This window comes from Solea senegalensis, linkage group LG12, assembly GCF_019176455.1.
Source record: "Solea senegalensis isolate Sse05_10M linkage group LG12, IFAPA_SoseM_1, whole genome shotgun sequence".
In the NCBI taxonomy this organism is placed as follows: Eukaryota; Metazoa; Chordata; class Actinopteri; order Pleuronectiformes; family Soleidae; genus Solea; species Solea senegalensis.
In genome coordinates this window covers 4,657,350-4,675,498 of record NC_058032.1, presented here as the reverse complement: position 1 = coordinate 4,675,498, position 18,149 = coordinate 4,657,350, and the positions used below count along the sequence as shown (strand labels likewise).

Genomic DNA, 18,149 nt, shown 5'->3' with positions numbered 1-18,149 from the left:
ACAATTATAGTCACGTTGCTGATTTTCATCTTACATTTTTTGCTCTTTGGAAGTTCGTCTTCTTTTTTCTTTTTTTTGTCTGATTGCATAAAACAATCATGTTCCTTTGGGGTTTAAAGCCGAGTGGGGGAAAATGGCTGCAAAGCTTAAGCTAGTCAAGTGAACTGTAAAAAAACAAGCTTTTTCTCTCTCTCTCTCTGCAGCAGCAGCAGCCTCATGCAACTTGTAACACAAGTTAGCTTCACTTTTCAACCCCTATTGAGTGAATGTGTGGACATGAACGACTTTTATATACCAAATATACCTTTCTTTTTCAATATAACAACAAATATGGATTGTGTTTTCTCTATAAGACATGTTAGTGTCTGTGACTTGCTTAGTGTTTCAGTCATTTTTGACATGTAAAGTAAATGTTTCTCATTTCTCTCGACACCGAATGTCTTTATTTCATGACTTAACTGTTCCATGTCATGTATTTCAGTCACACTTCTCTTGTGTGGGCGGCTCTGCTGTGCCCCCATCTCCTCGTGATGGATTTTCTTTCACCGGCTGCTAATAAAAGTTTTAGTAGATATCTGTCTTGTCTTGACACACATATCTCCTGACATATTACCAGCACAGAACAGTGTCATACACGACCTTGGTGTGTCATAGCAAGAGTGTGGTTTTTGTCACACATGTCAGAGTCAGATTCACAGCTCCCTTCAGACGGCGCGGTGTATGCCAGCAGTACAGTATGTGTGTGCGTGTACGGGTGTCTGTGAGCTTGTGTGTGAAAACCACTGGTGTTCTGTTTGCTTTCTAGATGAAGGAGCTCTGGTGAGAGCAGCACGGAACCTTGGCTTTGTGTTTTCCGGTAGAACCCCGGACAGCGTCATCGTGGAATTGGTGAGTTTTGTGAAAGACGCTGAGGCTTGTGTTCCGATGGATGGATCCACTTGTGGTCGTCTCAAAGGCCCTTAAAAAAAGAAAAGACGATGTTCCAACAGGGTGTTTAATGATGGACATTAAACAAAGATGTTTTTGTCATTAATGAATTAAAAAAAATGAATTGCAGGTGTAAAAGAATAATGGAGCCGTGTTGAGGAGAGAAACTGTCCTATGTTTTACAATAAGCCACAACTTCTACCAAAGAAGATTATTTTCAGAGGTATTAAAATAAAAATTATGGCAACTGCTCTTTTTGATCAAGAGCAGTTGCCATAATCCGCTGAGTTTATTCTCACATGAGGACCGAAGAGGACACAAGGTTTCGGACAAGATGGAGGCAGATGATCCGCTGTGGCGGCGTGTGTAGTTCATCAGCTGCTGCAGAACATTTCACATGTTTGTATAAACGGGTAGATTTTGTTGCTGCCTTCAATTTTAAAGTATCTTCTCATCTCAACTCAAAGCGAGAAAAGCAAACCCTAACCACACTCCACGTCCCGTTTATTTTTCCCCTGATGTGACTCTGCACTCAGTGGAATATCTCAAGGCTGCAACTTTGCCAATTGATTCACTGTTTTGTTATTTTGTTCCCAAACAGACCTTGTAATAACAATTGGAATGCGTAATACCTAAGTGGACACACAGCATTTTGTATTCTCATCGACACTGGTGATGGAAAACAGCAAACGCCACAGTCACTGTGATTACATCCTGAGCCGATGCAGTGTGTTTCCTCTCCAAAGCCACTCTTGTTGCCATAATTGGTTAACCTGATAATTGCACATCGAAGCGGGGGCAGAAAGGCCACATCCATTTTTTTTCTCCCACTGCTGAGAACATCTCGTCTCCAAGACATTTGTCCAATTTCTTAACCTTTATTAGGCTCCCCAAAGCTCTCAGCATCTATTTAATCACTCGGCCTTGTACCGAGCAGTTTCTACAATTAAGGAAGTTAATTGAATTCTACCTTGTTGTTCTCCCTACATCATCTAAGTGCAGCCACCTGATAAACACGTTCAAATTGCAATCAAGCCGGATTGAAGTGGGGGTGGCGGCATTGGCGTGTGTTGTTTAAGATTTAAGGTGCTTTGGATGAAGGTTTTTTTTGAACTTGTCTTTTTTGGTTTTAGCTCGGTACAGAGGAGAAGTACGAGCTGCTTCACGTGCTGGAGTTTACAAGGTACACCTTTGATACTTGCTTTTTCTTCTCTTATGAGTAGCGATGAGTATCATTCATTGTTGATAGTTGATAGTTACATCTTACAGATGGCTTCCATCAGTGTTTACTTATTATTATATTGTCCAGATGCTGGTGATAATGAATACAGTAAAATCAGTCGTTTTCTCCCTTCCTTAAATGACTCATATGCTTCATCATCTGACTCTGTCCCTTATGATTTGTTCTAATTAACTGTGAGTCTGAGGTGTGGCTTATTCTTACCCATCTCATCTAATTTCAGCCATATGCCAGCTCCGGCAGTACATGATAATTAGCTGTAGCGGCTGTAACACCTTTGTCATGTGATTTCTCTCACTTGCTTCACCCGCTTCTCTCTTTCGACTCTTTTTTCCCCTCTCAGTGCAAGGAAGAGAATGTCAGTCATCATGCGCACCCCATCTGGGAAGATCCGCCTCTACTGCAAAGGAGCCGTGAGTGTCCGTCTCTCTCCATGGCAACGCGTGACAGCTCGTCACTATTATTGTCGTACACAAAGGACGGACTTTCTCCTCCTCTTATTGCCTCTCACTCTCCAGTCAGGAAATTATTTTAATAAGCAGCATAAAGTGAGGACACTGCATTTCACACGCACATGGGTGGTGTTTCTGCAAAAATAATAATAGATTATGTTTCATAAGGAAAGGCACTCTTGTCTTCTGCTGCAGTTTAACCAACTGGCCTCGTTTCACAGCTGGACCGGTATCTAGATCTCTGCTGGATGTCGGCAACATCTGATGAATTTTTAATGACACGTGTTTTTCTGCATTCTGATTTAATAAAACGGAGTAGTTTGAAAGAAATTGTTGCATATTTAATTTTGCTGGGCTCATGAAAGACAAACACCTCTAAAGAGTTATTAGCTGATTTAGTTCTTCAATTAAAGGCTAAATTGTTTATTAGTATGGTGATACCTTACAATAATATGTGTCTCATCCATCTCTGGCTCTAGATATATATATGTAGGTATACTTTTGCAGTTCTGAAAGTATCATTTTAGTACAAATAGCTTGAGGGAAAAATCAGAGTTGTGCTGTAAACAACCGGCAGTTGCAGTGCAGGAGGTTTTCTTTTCTTACTTTGCCCTCCGTTGGTCAGTAATCAGTGAATGTTTGTTTCTCTTCAGGACACAGTGATCTATGATCGCCTGGCAGACAGCTCTCGGTACAAAGAGATCACACTGAAGCACCTGGAACAGTTTGCAACTGAGGGTGAGTGGACTAGTGTCGCCCCCTGTCTGTTTCAAGTAAAACCTCTTTTTGGATGCTTTGTTTCCATCATTTCTGTCCCTTTCACTGTCTCTACTTCATCACCAAATTGTAGCAGGAGTAATCCGTCTGTTTATGCCTTTATTTGACAAACAGTCCGTCAAAATGCACGATTAGACTGGATGATTATTAATATAAGGCAGCGGCGTTGAAAGACGCTGCATCAGAGACTCTCCTTCCTGTGATCACACTGCCCCCTTGTGAGACACATGCAAAGTGATGTCATAGGGGGATATTTGATACGGGCTAAAAATAGCATTCAGGACAGCTTGTGAAGATTTTCAGTTGCGGTAGTTCTGGAGAGACCTAAATAATAGATTATAACTTATTTTAAGCTTCACCTAACAAGAGAATGAAACACAAAACACAGCCCGTCATTTGACCTCTATGCTCTGATTTAAATGTTGTTTGCACTGAATGCAGAATCAAAGTTACAACACAGAGCAGATCTACTGTGTGTTTATGCTGCAGAGTACTGGTTAAATAATCATGTTCATAATGTGTGTGCACTACACACATCATGAATTTTATTATTTAATACAGATCACCAGTGTCAGAATTTGTATTCGACCTCCTTGACAAAATGTCTGCCGGTGAAAGAAATAATAATGAATTATCCAGAGTTGTCCTACAGTGGATCCAGAACCAATTTGCCATCTCTTACCCTCAGTCCATTGTTGACAGGGTAGTCTTATCCTTTACAATGTATATACAATATGACAAATATGCACATGGCAGTACATCATTTTCTCCAGTTTCCTCCAAGGGTCTAAAAACATGCAGATTTGGGGATTAGGCAAATTAGACACTCTTTTGACGTGTTTCCACCGGCTCTTCTCGCCTCGCCACAGCACGGTTAAGTTGCGTTTCCACTAGCATACTACCTGGTACCAGGTACTTTTTTCGGTACCTTCTCTGGCGAGGTTTCAAGCGCACTGAGTAGGTACTATGTGTGATGTCGTCAGACTGCAGGCCACTGACTGGCCAGAGTGCTGTCACAGGAAGAGACGTGCGACGCAGAAATCAAGCCAAAAAGTGCCGAATCACTACTTAAGAATCCTAAAAACATGGGTTAATCTCCAACTGAGACCGGCATCACAAGCCCTGCCGCTGTTTTTCAGTCCCCAGTACATTATTCATGTGTATTTTGTATTTTTACATAATTTTATATTGGAATATTTCACCCAGGTGTTGTGTTGTTGTTTTCCACATCCAGGGTTGCGCACTCTGTGCTTTGCCGTGGCTGACATCAGCGAGTCGTCCTATCAACAGTGGCAGGAGCTCCACCACAGGGCCGGCACCTCTCTGCAGAACAGAGCCCTCAAACTGGAGGAGAGCTATGAACTGATAGAGAAGGTTTGTTATGCAAAATACTGACATATACCGTGAGATAATACTTCACCCAAAACATGCGTTATATTTTATAGCCATGAAGTTAAGTTGAGCCAAAAACAAAAATGCTGTGCTGTAATCACACCTGGAAAACTGAACAAGTTCACAAACATGTGTGTGTGTGTGTGTCAGTACGTGTGAGAGATTCAAGCTTTGACCAGCAGGTAGGTTTGCTTTTCTGTGAGGTGGGCATCTGTGGAAGCACTAGTCAAACACAGGAAGCCACAGTCATAAATCAACTGCTTGGCATGTTCTTCATGGCTGCTCCTGCTTGTCCAAAACAAATGGGGGCCATCAATCATCAAATGAACACAAATGCTCTCTGAGAGGTAAATGTAATGTGCGTTTGCTTAATGAGTGTGGCACTGGTGCTGCCAGGGTTCCAGGGTTCCTCATTCTTGCTGTGGGCAACTTTAAAATGCACATGACGCTTCAATGCCACATGGGGGCACAATAGAGTTAGAAAACGGATTCAACTAAAATACTAATACTCTAATAAAATGATAATATTGTATGATTACTTAAATTATAAGACTGGCTATGCTGCCTTCATATGAACTTTTAAATTTAAACATTTAAATGACAATTATTCTTTTTGTATTGAAAATGTGTTGTATTTGTCTGAAAATGAATCCTGTAATTGATTCTTATGAAAAAAATGACTGATGATATCCACAACATTTTCTTTATGCAGCTTGGACATAGTTTCAGGGTTTATTGATGTCCACTAAATTGTTTTAAAAGTGAGCGTACCAGTTTCTCATACATACATACATACATACATACATAAATAACGACATAACTAATTTATCCAAGCTTGAATGGATTATATTTGGACTAATCTCAATTTAGCTTAATCTGAGCAGTCACTTTTCAGGAGGACTAGTGATATAAGAAGCTACCAGGAGCCCCAGATTTTAAAGATGTAGCATCATACACATTAGAAACTGAGCTTAGCTTTTGGTAAACACCAGACAAAGTCTTCACCCGTGTGGCTTACCATAATCCACAAAAACATGCAACAGGGACAATAGAACAATTCTAAAAAACAATGGCAAACAGGCTGATACTGTCATGTTTTTCCCCAGACACAATTTTCTGTGCTGGTTGGTTTCTGGTGATTAGTGAGGACAGAGCTACAGACGCCCAGGCAGCAAAGCTCAGGTCGCTTCCCCTGCTTTTCCTTTTGCTGCTGGCTCCTGTCTCCTCTCTACCACTGGGTCTTGTCAAATCGTTGGCCCTGTGACGGGCCAGTCTGAGCCCACAAGCAGCCCCAACAAACCACTAAGTTTCCTGGGAAAAACACCAACTGTATTTTGTGTGGCTTGTGTGGATTTTGTCTGTGGATCCACACATAAACCGGGGCAGTGTAACTGAACCAAAACCCCCTTAAGCCTGCGGTGTGGTTTTTTTTCTTGGTGTTAAACAAGAGCAGCTGATGAGGGGGGGGGAACATGGCAGAGTGAGTGACACAATCCCGACTCACATGTTTCTCTGACACTTGACATTTTAAAGGCCTTCCTCTGTTATGGTCACCACTTACTGACTTTTTTAAATCAACTTTTACTCTGATGCAGAACCTGCAGCTCCTGGGGGCCACAGCAATCGAGGACAAACTCCAGGATAGGGTGCCCGAGACTATAGAGACTCTGATGAAGGCTGACATCAAGATTTGGATCCTGACTGGGGACAAACAGGAAACGGCCATCAACATTGGTGAGTAGGAACAGTCTCTGTGTCACGTAAACCATATTTATTATAAGTAGTACCAACAATGAAACAGTGAAATTGCAGTCCTGGAGGCTTGAAAAAAATGCCTTTAGTTTGAATCCAAGCATATTATAAAGTTTATTACAGATTGCGGTGCTGTGACTGACAGATTTGCCTCTATGCCATCACAAAGCGCACCAGAATTATTATAAATAGTCCATGTTACTCAGACGACATATTATAATCCCATGTCTTGTAGACACAACGCTGGCTGAAGCTATTATTAAGCGACCATCACTACCACCCACTCCTGGCAAGAAAGCATGTTCAGCTGCAGATATGTGATATTGTGTATGCAAGCAGAAAACTTAAATATATCGTCTCTAAATGGTCACTTATTTTAAACCCATAATGCCCAGCTTGCAATAAAGGTTTCCTGTTAAAACAATGAAAAAAACACTCTTCTGATTCAGCATTGCAATCCTAAATACATTGTAGGACTGTGCCGTCTGTTTAAAATTGATCACAAACTCACAGCCGGACACAAGATTTTTGTCTACCTTACAAAGTTTATACAGAGTCACAGAATATATAATACAACAATTAGTATCTCTCTTGACCAAAAAAAACAAATAGAAACGGGTAATTTGCACCACAGTCTTACATTTAACGTTGTCTTGTGAGACACTTAAGCCTAAGTAAAGTCACTCGTTGACCTGATGTGTGAACTGAGATAAGTTCAAATCCTGGAGCCTGTTTTCAAGTATTTCACTCAGTTCTGTGCTCTGTCTTCACCCAGTGAGACAAACTACTGACAGGCCGAATGCTTTTCTGTCACACATATCTAGCAAAAGCATCTGTCGCAGAATGCAAGATGATGTATGAGCATACTGCACCGACGTGAAGTAAACAACATATATGTGTACATAAGCAGGGCACCTTCTCATGTATCTAGTTACCCCTAGAGGTCGGTTCATTGCAGATGTTATCGCAAAGTTGGATGTCTAATTCCAATTCCGTTAATATCCTTTTTTTGTCCATAAATAGCCCTGATATTACTCTTCTTAGATGTGGCTAATTTATGTCAAATGGATCTACAATAGCGCCAAATTGGTAATATAAAATTCAGAAAAACACGTCTCCATTAGTGGCTTACACCTTCCACTGTGGCCTGACTGAATCAGCCCTTTGTGCCCACTGTGCCCAGATGTGAGGAGGCTCTCCAGAGAAGCACAGGCTCACTGCAAGTATTTTTACAAGTCCACAATTTTGACTGAGTTGCTCTGTAAAACCTGCGTTCAATATTGACTTTGTTTTTACCATTTTCACTCACTGAAAGACGATATCCATTTCCAGGGTTAATGGTGCTGTTTCTGACACGTCGGGAAGGTGAATTCAGACCATCCTATTTAGGTTTCTCTGCATTTCTAGGTGGCCCCCGAAAACCACCCAAAATGCTGTGCTTGGCAGAGCGTGTGGGACATATTACATTATGTATTTATGATATTCAAGTGTGCAAGTTGAGTTTTGACCTGACACGGTGGAGATTGTATTGTTTTAGTGCGTTCGTAATGTCGAACTATCATGACATAATGTGCAGTCAGTGCCTACTCTGACACCACGTCTGTCTGCCTGCAGTGTTTGCTCTGGGACGTTCTCCCGGCGATGTGAGGTGTTTGTTGAGGGGAGTTGTGCGTACGTAATGTTTAGTGCAGGCTCGCGCCAGGACTCAATGAAAGGACAGAGTCTGCTGAATAACTTTGCTGGGTTCTCACTTCACTGGAGGTACCACGTACGAGGAGCACACAAATATTTGGTGTGTAATTTTTGGCCAGAGGATGCATCATCCCCTTAAGCAGGGATAAATGAAACAGTAAACACAACCCCTTATATGCTACCCTGTGCACATGCAGCACATAAGCCATCATTGAGCTGCCTTTCCACCTTGACATTTTTGAGCAGAGCAAGTGTCAGGACTGTTGGTCTTAAAATTAGGTTCAGACAGACAAATTATAGGTGCGTTGCCGTCTTAAAGGTCCAGTGTGTGTAATTTAACATTTATGTCTAAGGGTGAGACTGCAGACCATAAGCAGCACAGGGAACTATGGTGGCCTTTACATACTAGAAAGGATGTTTTCCTAATTTACAAAGTAAGCTTCTGCTTCAAAAAGTGAAGCTGGGGGTTTGTCTGCTGTTGGAACATGGTGGCTCAAATGGGGGCCTCTGTAAAGCAAGGGCCTCTGCCTAAAGGACATAAGTATTTAGTCCATTATTATTATTGTAAAGTCATATATCTAATTTTCTTTAAGTATTTTAAATGTAACACACTGGTTCTTTTAGGTCAGTTGTATGACTGACAAACAAAAGCCTGGTCTGAAGGCAACGGCGCAGCATGTAATTGCATGCACACTTTAACCTTTCCCTTTTTTTCTCTCTTTCACAGAGAGAGTATCTGGCCTTGTAATAGTAATTCACCGTGATGCAAGTATAAATGGAAACAGGAGAGATACTCGGTTATGATTATGAACCACGCGTCCGGTGCAGTGACCTTCCACAAGACAAAGTGGGCTTGGACACGCCCTGCATGTGCTTCTGCACAAGTACTAGATCGTTAAAAACAAAAAAAAAACATTGTATTATCCTTTAAAATCCATGCTGTAGCTAAAATGTGCTCCTCTTAATTGTTGCACGTGAGACAACAAGTGTCACTGTTATAAATTCCTTGGTTCCTGTGGGAGCAGTGATTAGTTCTTCCTGAGACGGAGAAAGACAAGGATTCGAACTTCCTCTGATGAAATAAAAGGCAGAGGCAGTTCAGCTGCAGTCGAATGAATTCAAGATAAACACATTAAGCAGAAGGGCTGTGGTGACGGGGGGGCAAGGGGGTGAAGACAGTGTTCAGATGGGGAGACATTTTCCATACATTGGCAACTTTTTTGGACATTTGCACCTTTTGCACTTAAGAAAACAATCTGCCAGATCCCAGACCCCAGCCCTGTTTGGTTTTGACTCTGGGGTCGGCGAGCCCGGCACACTTCCTCATGCAAGTTCTCCCGCCATATCTGTATACAATTGAATTTTGAGTGTGTTTTGTGCATAATTCTTATCTCCGTTTAACTGACAGACAAAATGCCACCCATGTATTTAGAAAATCTCTTTCCAGACAGAAGCGAAGTTTGGAAGCCCACAAATATTCATGCGGTCGTACCACAGATGGCAGCCTTTTTATACAGCCACGGTATGAAATTGAGGGCTTCATTCTTGGTCCGTGAAACATTTTTGTTTTCCCCAATGAGAGGCTCGCTCTACCACCTTGCTAGTGACCCTGAGCATCTGTCCCAGCCAAGAGCTGAACGGGAACGCTCCCCAGGGAGCCATGTTGGGTAACACAGAGTTGTAACGGCCTATTTAAACAGGAAACTGACAAACCCTTATAAACCAAAGTCATTAGTCATGTCCTGAGACACTGGCTCTGAGCTGTAACATTTTAATTGGAATCTGTTGCTGCTGTAGTGGCCTTTTAATTTTTTGTTGTATGTATTTTGTGTTTGTATTTGTATGTGTTGTAGTGAGTAGTAATATAGTTTAATATATTACTACTTGCTTATATGCTTAATGTCCAGATTTTCAAGTCTAATACTTTTGCCCTTTTTTTTTTTTACTGTAGGACATTCCTGCAGACTGCTGACCAAAAACATGGGAATGCTTGTGATTAATGAAGACACTCTCGATGTGAGTATTTAGCATTTCGTGCTACAACAACAGCACACTCAGTAAATCAAATGTCTAACAGACAAGATGTTTACTCGGAGCAGTATACTGAATTTCTTTATAATTTTCTTATTACTGATTTTAAAAGGTAAAAACACGATGTGAGGACCCTCCCAAGTATAATCACCCCCTTGCAAAATCCCCATTTAGAAACTGAATAGATACGTCCTGAGGAAGCCTTTTCACACTCACGGCCAACACGCATCCTAAATCCACCGTCAGTATCTTTAAGAAACCCAGCAGAGAAGTCTGTTGACCCCCTGGCAGGAGGGCCTTGTCTGTTGTTTCTTTGACTGAAAAGAGAGAGAGTGCCTGCACTTCCATCGGAGCAGTGCTAAGCAGGGTGACCACAGATGGAGGAGAAACCCAACTGGTTTCGTTTGTCGGACAAGAAGGGGCCAAATAGCGAGAAAAGTGGACAGAGGAGGGGCAAACAGCGGGAGGTTGTTTGGAGTCGATGACGGACGGCTGTCACTCTGTCAGCCAGTTGTTAAGCTTGATAAATAGAGCAGAGGTCGAATTTTGGGGCTGGTGCCTTCACCGAAGCACATGAACCAGTGCTTTGAAATGTCAGCTCCCATTCCCCCTGTCGTTGAGCAGATGCTTACACAAGGCAAAACATGGCGGCAGAAAAGCTCTCCACCAATGCACAGCGACTTAGAAGAGCAGGCGGCAGAGCTGCTAATTCTGAGTGCCCTCGCACGACGAGATAGAGAGAGCGAGAGGGAGGGAGGGAGGGAGTAATTGGAGCATGTGGTCGTCCTTTGCTGTGTTTAGAAATGGTTATCAAAGGGCGGACAAAGTCTTAGACATCCTCTGTACTAAATCTTACTTGAACTACAATTCCCAAAGTGAGACTCGGTCTCAGAGGCAGGATTAGGTCATTTTTGAAATGCTTTGTCCTACAGTCAGTGTTTAATCATCAGGAGAACTAACAGCACACAGTGAGCAATAGTGTATTAATCATTAGTACAGTCCCAGATATATTGAGGTCATTATTTTCATATTTTCTTCAAAGAAAAGTGTCTGTAAGAGAGTGGAAACACTGATTTAAAAACAAGTAATACAAAAATAAATTAGAAATATCATACATTTTAAGTGCTGTCAAATGTTCTTCAGTGAGATGGAGTTCAGGAAAGTGAAGAAAATGTGTGAAGATGTGGTGGAACATCCTCCCCCCCATGTTTAAGACAAGACGATGACATTACATCCACACAAAATGTCTAGATTCCACATCATGTGTGTCATGTCCCCTCGGCTATATCACTCAGGGCCTATATCAACAATGGAGCTCAGTCTTTATGGGAAGCTCTTGTAGGATTTCTGAATGGATCCTGCTGCAAACCCATTCCAAAAACCCAAACACTAGCGAGTCACATGGGCTAAACTGGCCATTATAGCCATAACAAAGGGGTTTTAAGGGGAGATGTTTAGCGTTAGCACTGAGATTCCTTAGTGGAAATTAGGGGCAAAAGGCTACTCTATTTGTGGAAACGGTAAACTGGGCTTATCACAGTATGTGATTAATAGATTGTGCCCCAAACAGAGGAAAGTCTTTCCCATGCAGATGGTATAGCAGTTTACACAAAGCACACACACGCCCAAACTCACTGACACTGTGATGTCATCTGAGATAGAGAGGTTTTCTTTTAACCGGTGTTTCTCTCTCTCTCTCTGCAGCGATTCCTTAACTTTAGCAATAATGTCTCACCCTAATCCAGAAAAAGTCCTAAAAGGAGCAACAAATACAAGGGAAAACCTACAAACTTACGACTGTATGATCTAGACCAGTCATTTCCAGAGACTGGGTTTGTTGGGTTTTCACCAAATGCATTTGCTGACATATTATCTTTTTGGAAATGGCTGCTTTATCTATTCACGCTTTTATTAGGTGTGACGGAAGTGGCAATAAAATGGTCAGAAGCCTTATATTACGCACAGATATGCACTTTTGCACTGTTTATTGCACATAATGAATTGGGTGCTACCTGTCTAACCTCAACCCTAACCTTTTATGACGTATGCTGTGGGGACTTTTTCTTTCTTTTTTCTTTGTCCACATTATGTGACTGTAAACACATTTACGTTCTCACGGCATGAGTAATACCTAGACCACACAGACATCGACGCACATTAACACTCGCTCACCGTCGTGTGCTGCGTCTCTACGCCCCATCAGGGATGGCCAAGTCTCCGCAGCTGCTCTCCGCTTGTATCCTCTTGCTCGGTTCCTCTCCTCCGTTAATCCATCATCTCTTTCTCGGCGTTTCTCTCCGTCTCCCTCTCGCGCTTGGTGAAACATAAAGCCCCTTTCTCCAAATATTTCCTTTAAGCTGGGGTTTCAAAGTTTTGTTATGCCAAGCGAGTGGCTGCGTGGTCCCCTGGAACAATCTCAACGCTCTGACATATCTGACCTTGACATCGGGCCGTGCCCCTCCCTCCACTATTCCTGTTTTTTTTAATGATTACAGCTGTTCGAGCATCTGCTTTGCACATTCTGTTTGTAGCCCTGTATTCTAAATCATTTTAACCATTCTTTTTAAGTTTTTTTTATATGTATATTGTACTGTATTTACATTAAACTATTAAGCGAGCAATAGTCCGGGATTTACTGTAACTATCCACGTAATACATCGACCTATACCTCGGAAAATGGCGCCATGCTAAAATTAGTTTCATCTTTTAATGGCTTCACCATCTGTGGAGAAAGATGATTGAATGATGAATGCAAAGATGACCTCATCACTCTGTCCACTCGGTCCACACGACTGTATACGGGACACTAAATCCTCACGCCAGTCTCGTATTTATAGATATTCGCCATCAATCATCGTCGTAGCCGCGTGTAGCTTATAAGCAAAATGTGATCCTTTGTCAGAGCTCGGCTGCGTTGTCACCTCATGGTCGAGGTCTGACTGTAACGAGCGTGAGAAACATCATAGATGTATAAAATGGCATGGGGCAGCTGTTCTGCAGCATTTGGGGATTAGATGTGGACAAATCTGGCTCTCTCTTCATCGAGACTACATGATCACGTAGGAGCTAAAACAACAAATTTCTGTGTAGAGATGAATTAACTTCTAATAGTTTAGAATATGATAAGCTCTAACACTATACCGAATAATAACACTACGTATCTCATTAAGTCGTCCAAGTATAAGATTATGGGTTTGAAATTCGTTTTGAAATATCACTCATGTTTTTTTTTATCACACAGGGAACAAGGGAAATACTCAGCCACCACTGTGGAATGCTGGGAGATGCCCTCTACAAGGAAAACGACTTTGCTCTCATCATCGATGGAAAGACTCTAAAATACGCCCTCACGTTCGGAGTGCGGCAGTACTTCCTGGACCTCGCCCTCTCCTGTAAAGCTGTCATATGCTGCAGGTAAGATTTACCCCTGAAAAAAAAAATTCAAGTAAATTCAAATAAAGAATGATGAAATAAGGGCTTTTCCTTCCATTTTAGTAGTTCATTTTATAGTGATAGTACACTTTTGGGCTTGAACACGTGCTTTAATTAAATCATAAAGGCTTCATGGTTGAACTATAATGCCTTTGTTACAAAGGTCAACTTTTGCATTTGTGGAAATAGTTTGTGAAAAGTGGGAAGGTTATGAATTTAAAATGGCAAGTTTCAACATTATGAAGGAAGACTGTTGACTTGCCCAGGCCACATAAATAACGAGAAGCACTTACTCAAGCAACCATGACGGGGGCCTGGGGCCAGGACCAACGGCAAACCCTCAGGTGCTACACCGCGACTTAGTGCATTCAATGAAATGAAGTGCTTTTGCCCTGAGCACACGCAATGGACACGGAGAAACACTGAGAGCCAGAGACAGACACGCAGTTTACAACATTGTCTCTGGGGACAGTCTGTACTGTACACTCCTCCCACTTCAGTGGACAAAGAAGAGGCTGCCGTGTGGGAGGCCACATGCTTTTACTGTCTGTAGCTACTTAAATGCTTGTGTGTTTTTTTTTGTTTTTTTTTCATTCCCATAAAAAAAGCATTGTAAAGATTTCAGCTCTGCTGTTTACATGGGGATGTAATTTAATATAATCTGGTGTTTACATGCACCGGTGCATTTAATTAAAAGAGCTGAGTTGAATGCACAAGTGATGAGTTTGTCATGTATAAATTTCAGCGGGTGCTCTTGCTCTTCATTGACTCATGCTTAGTTTTTTTAAGATCATGTGTCTCTGCATAAGATCGATTCAGCTTGTAAACTTCTCATTAATCATATCGTACATTAATTTTTTTTGGATTCAGTTATGAAACCGTTTGTACCGCTTGTCTGCAGTTTATTGTGGCTGATGCTTTCATATGGAACTTGTTTTGTCTGATTTTTTTAAAGTAATCATAATCTAAGTTTCTATCCAGCTATTCTATTCCTCTAATACAGTATGTGCTACAGCCACCAACATAATGACTGGGTCTGCTTTAGAAAAGTGTTATGGTTTCACGAGAAGAGGCAAAAGCAGGGGGAAGTCGTCTCCCCAGACTATGACAAGTCGTTTTTGTATGAGCATTTCCCAGTTCACACAGCTCACTCCTTGTCACTGTCAACTCTGAACTCTACGTGGCACATAGACATTCATTCCCTTTAATAGGACACTCCTAAATCATTATGTGCGCGGCCTGTTGAGTTTAGTTAAATGGAAACCACCTGTGTTAAAGGTTTTCATCTCGGTGCAGTAAAACGGGTGGATCCTTTTGGTGCGTCAGTGTCCTGGATTAGGACTAAGGAAGGAGGGAGTCCTTGCAACTGTGTAAATGGTGATGGACACAAGAATGTGTCCCAGTCACTGGAAACCTCATTTCAATTAAATTGTCCCCTGAGAGATGGAACAAGTATGAGACCACTGTCAATGTGTTTGTCCTCAAAAACTGACACGACAAAATGGACCAAGGGCCCTGTAGCAACTGAGATCTCACATTCTTTCATGCATTCATTCACCACAGATACAGTATGTTCCCGCAGTCAAGATCAATTACTGTGTTACCAGTTTGATACCTCAATTAATTTTCTGTATGTTACTCCCCCCTTTTCAGAGTGTCTCCCCTCCAGAAGTCAGAGGTGGTGGAGATGGTCAAGAAGCAGGTGAAGGTGATCACGCTGGCCATCGGCGACGGTGCCAATGACGTGGGAATGATCCAGACGGCTCACGTCGGCGTGGGAATCTCGGGCAACGAGGGCCTGCAGGCGGCAAACTCCTCCGACTACTCTATTGCCCAGGTGAGCAAGATATAGCAGGTGCTTTCAGGGGGGATTTTAAGTGATTATTGTAAAATTAGAATACACAAATTAACATGAAGTAATATTGACAGTTGTGCATAATGTTAATGATAAAGTATGCTCACAAAACAATGTGACAATTACCAGATTTTTGGGCTAATGTAATGTTTAACGCCTTATTCAGAGGGCAACTGACCTTTCCCGACACAGCCTGTTCCTTGTCACTCTTAAAAAGTGTTCACTAAACACAGTATTGTTTCAAGAAATGTCTTCATACACACGAAACCCCCAGAACGACGACTCTCAACGCTGTAGTATTCATGCCAGGCCTGTATTTGGTGCTGTAACAGACGGCAACTGAAATGTATGTATCGTTTGTATGTAATAAAATGCAAGAGGTGGTGGTTTGTTTGCATGCCGAAAAGCGGTTTCCAAAAATAGAGTTTTAGGGCTCCCTAAAGGTTGCTTCAAAAAAGCAGATTCTGTACAAAACTTTTGCAGAGTACCTAAACTCATTCTTGTGTGTATGGGCCATAAATATGAATCTAAACATTTTTTTTTGTGAAAAAACTCATTTCACCAGTTGTCACTCCTTTGACTGACATGTGTTTTATGTGATTATGCGTCAGTGATACGTTGGCAAATTGTTCCGAGTAACAAAGGATGTTTTAGTTTAGAGTAACACCTGCGAAACAAGCATCCGCTGACACCCAACTCCCGTCATAATTATGCAGGCTTATGTCCCAACAAAATACTACTGCTGTCATGTGATACTGGTAAACAACAAAAAGAAAAGTTCTTGCACACTTGTCACGCTTCTTCACCGCACGCCACTCACTGCACTGCAGCATTTTTCTATTACAGCCACAGGGTTTTTGAATATAAGAAACCAATACTGGACTGCAACACGGTGCACTCTCCATTCTGCAGCGTGCAATTACCGTTCAGGAGACTTGGATTTGTCTTAAGTGGCTCCTTCAGTCCACATGACATGAAGAACATGCGTGTCTTTCAAAGACAAGTGGCCTCTTCTAATCCATTTAAGCTGTGTCCCAGTATCAAACTAAATTACACCTACCAGACTTGCTGTTGTGTTTTCCATACGCCGGCGTAACGCTACATTAACTGTAATTTGCAGACTGCAAACTGAATCTGAAATCAATCCTCAGAAGGTGTGTAACATTTATATACGTGGTTTTTAGATGCTTTAGATGAGAGCTCAATGCTGCTGTAGGAATATTAGGGAGCTCATTTCCAAGATTTTGTACTTGAAAGGTCGGAATTATCTGTTGAAGCGAGAGGTCAGTACGGAGTCTCCGTGCTGAGGCTCCTCTGCTGTCCATCTGTCATCAGCTCTGGTCAGCGTTAACTGATGTTTGAACTGAGCGCCCGAAAGGGTCAGGCAGATGCGGCGCTGCCACTGTGCTCTCATTTTAGGAAGTTATACTGCAGAGACACACCAAGGCTCAACTTTTAATAATATGGTTATTATATTCCAAAAAATTGAATACATTTTGCGAACTTTTTTCCTTTTGTCACATGATAAAAGTACTGGATGTAGATGGCGTGCTTTGTTTTATCCAGTCACTGACAACCAAGATGAAGCGCTTACTGTACAGCGCTCCTCCGCTGCAATCACACTTATCAGCCAGAAATTGCACCGAGTTCACCACAGGCACTAAATGGTGGTATAATTATAAAGCAATTTAACTATTATTCAAAGCCCTTAGAGACAAGTACCACCATATGAACTCCTTTTATTTTTCGGCAGCTCAAAGCTTGGTCTGACAATCCTTGAGTAGAAATCTCTGGAATGTGTTAGTGAAAGCTTTGACCACAAAGCCTCATCAGTCTTTAAACGCTCTGCTGAGGAATGACCAAATACTGTCGCTGGCTTTAATCTTGAAGTGCCTGCAACTGCTTTAGTGTTCAAGCGCTGATCCCTGATTATGAGAGACCATTAGTGAGTGTACTGTACACAGACTTGGATTATTCATTCGTCTTGTCCTTTTGCTTTCCTCCCACACAGTTCAAATACTTGAAGAATCTGCTGCTCGTCCACGGGGCCTGGAATTACAACCGTGTGGCAAAGTGCATCCTGTACTGCTTCTACAAGAATATTGTCCTCTATATCATTGAGGTAACGCACACACAGTGGATTGTTGAAGATTGTTGATAGTTTTTTTTCCTCATAGCATGGCCTCTCACGTTATCTTCCATATTGTGCATCTCCTGGGTGAGTGGTTTGAGATTTGACAGGCCTGGACAGAATGTACAGAGAGGGAGAGAGAAGCCTGTCTTTAGGAAATCAGCCAGTTATTTAACCCAAAATAACTCATACGATTGTTTTTGTGTAATGACATAGTATTGTTGTAGTGATGACAGCTAGAGCTGAAACAATTCATCGATTACTCAATTAATCGACAACTATTTTGATAATCGATTCATCGGTTTGAATTCTGATTGTTTAAGCTTCTTAAATGTGAATATTTTCTTCATTTCTTTGGTCTGGATAACAAAGAAAACATTAAAAGTTAATCATTTTGGTTAACAAAAACAAGACATTTGAGAACATCACCATTAATCGAGAAAATAATCAACAGATCAGTTGATTATG

General features: G+C 41.7%; 1 protein-coding gene across 7 annotated transcripts in view; it reads left to right on the top strand.

The window, feature by feature from the left end:
* Positions 1–18,149, top strand: part of atp8a1 (ATPase phospholipid transporting 8A1) — an 89,382-nt gene that overhangs the window by 44,786 nt on the left and 26,447 nt on the right. For all 7 annotated transcript variants that reach the window (XM_044040225.1, XM_044040227.1, XM_044040223.1 and 4 more), the window contains 10 exons: positions 806–888; positions 2,061–2,110; positions 2,511–2,580; positions 3,273–3,357; positions 4,631–4,770; positions 6,384–6,522; positions 10,184–10,248; positions 13,505–13,677; positions 15,349–15,532; positions 17,562–17,672. In XM_044040225.1, the coding sequence (XP_043896160.1) occupies positions 806–888; positions 2,061–2,110; positions 2,511–2,580; positions 3,273–3,357; positions 4,631–4,770; positions 6,384–6,522; positions 10,184–10,248; positions 13,505–13,677; positions 15,349–15,532; positions 17,562–17,672 (1,100 nt within the window). The remainder of the gene's footprint in view (positions 1–805; positions 889–2,060; positions 2,111–2,510; positions 2,581–3,272; positions 3,358–4,630; positions 4,771–6,383; positions 6,523–10,183; positions 10,249–13,504; positions 13,678–15,348; positions 15,533–17,561; positions 17,673–18,149) is intronic.